The following is a 3,610-nucleotide window of genomic DNA, read 5'->3' on the forward strand; positions in this document are numbered from 1 at the left end:
AACATTTTAGAGTTTCTCTCTCTCTAAAGTTCATCTGCAATTCTAGCGATTTTCGTCCGTTCTCCGTCGAATACGATTTTCGACCTCTCTCCATTCTCATCTTCGGTTGTCCGCTCTCTAGCGCCTTTATCGTCTGCAATTTCCGTCCGATTTCTGACCTCCGTCCGTTCTCCATCGACTACGATTTCTGACCTCCCTCCATTCGGTTGTCCGCTCCCTATCTCCCGCTTCCAGTTTGTAACCCCTGAATGTAGAGAGGTTTGTCCAAGTATCATTATTAATTGTTCAAGAAAATATTGTAATGTCGTTATTTTCTCTGTTTTTAATAAGAGAAATGAACTGTATTTAGTTTTGTTCATAAACTATATATAACTGAAATGTCATGTTCTTTTAACTACAATGTCATTTTTTTCAACTATAATGTTATGTTTTTAACACTACAATGTCATGTCATGTTTTGCACTAAAATAAAATGTCTATTAAACTGCAGTTCATTTTAAAAAATTTGAATGTCATGTTTATTATTTCAAAACATGACATTCAAGCTTAATACAACATTAAAATTGACATTTTTTATTTTTAATATTTTTTCATTTTTTGTATTTTGAATTTCGGTTACATTACACTTTCAACTGTAATGTCATGTTTTTTCAAATGCAATGTCATGTTCTTTCAACCGCATTGTTATGTTATTAACACTGCAATGTCATGTCATGTTTTTAATACTGAAATTTCTCTCTTATTCTTCAGCTTCATGGGTGAACCATCATCATCCCCTCCCAATGTTCAAATCCCCATTGTTGGCATGACTTTTGATTCTGAAAATGAACTTCGTGAGTATTATAATGCTTACGCACAATCAAAGGGTTTTGGAATTTGTAAGTTAGGAGCAAGAAATGGGCAAGATGGAAAGCAAAAGTGGTTCTCAATTGCATGTGCTAAAAATGGTGTATTTACTTCAAAAGGGAAAAATATTTTACAACTTAGACCTTCCATCAAGACGAATTGTAAGGCTAAGATTAACGTTGCTGTTAGGAATGAGTGTGAATTTGAGATTACTAGTGTCTACCTTGAGCACAACCATATATTGAGCCCAGGAAAGTCTAGACATATTAGATCTCACAAAGTTCTAGATTCAATTGCGAAGAGAAGATTGGAAGTAAACGACGTAGCTGGAATACCTTTGTCAAAAACATTTCAATCTATTGTGGTTGAAGCTGGAGGATATGAGAATTTGAACTTTGTTGAGAGAAGTTGTAGAAATTTTATTTCGAAAGCTAGAAGGTTGAGGTTAGGAAATGGTGATGTCGAAGCTCTTTGTCAATATTTCAACCGAATGCAAAGTAGATGTTTAAATTTTTATTATCTTTATGATCTAGACGAGGAATCCCGGATAAAGAATGTATTTTGGGCTGATGGTAGATGTAGGGCTGCTTATGAGTATTTTTCGGATGTCATAACTTTTGACACAACATATTTGACAAACTGCTATGACATGCCTTTTGCTCCCTTTGTCGGAGTTAATCATCATGAACAATCTATTTTGCTCGGATGTGGCTTACTATCTAGTGAGGATTCTGAGTCATTTATTTGGCTTTTCAAAGCCTGGTTGTCATGTATGCACGGACGTGCTCCAAAGGCAATAATCACTGACCAATGTCGATCAATGGCCATTGCTATTGAAAAAGTATTTCCAAACACCAATCATCGTTTTTGTCTTTGGCATATCATGAAGAAACTCCCTACAAAGTTGGATGCCACACTTCCAATTATGGGCCTCACCCATGTAATTCTCCATATGAAGCATCAGATACACTCCACAATCATCATAGTTGCTGTTATCTTGCCACGGCATAGTGACCAACTTCATCTTGTAGGTGGAGAGTGCAGCAACAATGGGAGACTTCATCACAGACTTCAAAAAACCCATTAGCTTTTTCAGTATTGTCGGAAGCTTCTCTTACTTGTCCTCAAATTTAATACCATCAGGGACTGTCCTATTGTCGATGATTTCAATTTCCTGTTTGATTTTGTTGTATACCGCCACATAGAAATGTGAACTTATACATAACGGAACAAAAATATGCAGTTCATTACATTGTAATTAATATAACATGACATTTAAGTTCACGTAACATGACATTGCAGTTAAAAATAACATGAGAACTTACTAGGTCTGCTTCATCGAGTGCTTGTACTATTATGCCGAATGACTTCACTTCCAGGTTCAGTGAATCATTATATAACTGTCTCCACATTCATACACTCCACAATGTACAGTTGAGAAGAATATCCTTCTTCTTTTGATATTGTTAGTTAAGGCTTCGTATTGTGCAACGGTATTCATTTCCATTGCCCAAACGTCGATGATATTTGTGTCAAGCCAGTGGCCATTCTTCATCGACTGCAAAACACTACGTGGTAGGCTTATATAATTGCTTGAGTATAGGATCTCATCCACCGGTTTAACAACATTTTTTGCCACAGTCTTAACAAAATCTTTCGCCGCCGGCTTAAGAACATCTTTCGCCACCTTCTTAACAACATCATTCGCCACTGGAGTTCTCAACTTCAAAGGTTTCCTCCTTAGACGGGGAGTTCTCTTCTTCAACGGTATAGCTTGTATTATTTCCATGGGGATTGATAACGTAGTGGATGGGGGTTCAGGCTCATGTTCAGCCTCAAGCTCAGGGTCAGGCTCATGCTCAGGCTTGTCACTTCCACCATCATTGTGAGCGCTTGGATTTTGTATGTATGCATTCAATATTTGAAGTATTGAATGTATGGATTGAACATTTGAAGAATTGCATGTTGAGATCTTTGTTAAGTTCTCAATTGTATCATGCACATTCTTCCAAGCATCAACACTTGAATCCTCCACATTCTCCGAATCAGCTTCATTCTCCACATCATGCACATTCTCCACTGTAGGTAACTGAATCCTATCAACAACCCTCCCTTGGCCGAATCCCCCATGTTCCTCTTCTTTTTGTACTCTTTCAGATACCATCCTGTCATCCCAACATGACAAGATAGGGAACTGTCTCTTGAATTTACTTCTTGTACTATAATCTAATACACTGTCCAGGTAGCACAACTGAAACAAAGACACGACAATGCAGTTAATATGTTATGACATTGTAGAAACGTGACATTATAGTTCATGAAACGTGTCATTCCAGAAATGATAGAAGGAGTCCAAAATGAAAGTTAGAAATAAATTACCATTAGAAAACTTAGTGGTCCATGGAAATATGATTCTTCGTTTAACTGCCATTTCTCGACACTCTCGAGTAATCCATTCAGCGCGAATTTACACCAATTCATTTGTTTTATCTTGTTAACATCCATTAAAGATTTTAAATTTTTGAACCTGCAATTTTCAAAATATAAGCAAAATTAATAACAATGCAATACATAATATTATTCATTCTTAAGTATAAGATTGTTGTTTACCTGCACTGTGGATTTTGTGTTGTCCATAAGAAGCTCGAGACGACATAGATGACAAAGTCACGCTTGAAATTGTCATCTGCATTGGTGTTTGATAAAATTTTGTCGTAAATTTAGAGAGTGTTAGGAGCTCCTTTATTTTCATTTTCACCCCACC

At 36.5% G+C, this 3,610-nt stretch overlaps 1 protein-coding gene across 1 annotated transcript; it reads left to right on the forward strand.

Moving 5' to 3' along the window:
* The first annotated feature begins 754 nt into the window (after nucleotides 1-754).
* Nucleotides 755-1,933, forward strand: LOC124924162 (protein FAR1-RELATED SEQUENCE 5-like). The gene has a single exon (XM_047464237.1). It carries the CDS (start codon nucleotides 755-757, stop codon nucleotides 1,931-1,933), a length of 1,179 nt encoding a protein of 392 aa, XP_047320193.1.
* Nucleotides 1,934-3,610: the final 1,677 nt, after the last annotated feature.

Source organism: Impatiens glandulifera, chromosome 2 (genome assembly GCF_907164915.1).
Source record: "Impatiens glandulifera chromosome 2, dImpGla2.1, whole genome shotgun sequence".
Lineage (NCBI taxonomy): Eukaryota > Viridiplantae > Streptophyta > Magnoliopsida > Ericales > Balsaminaceae > Impatiens > Impatiens glandulifera.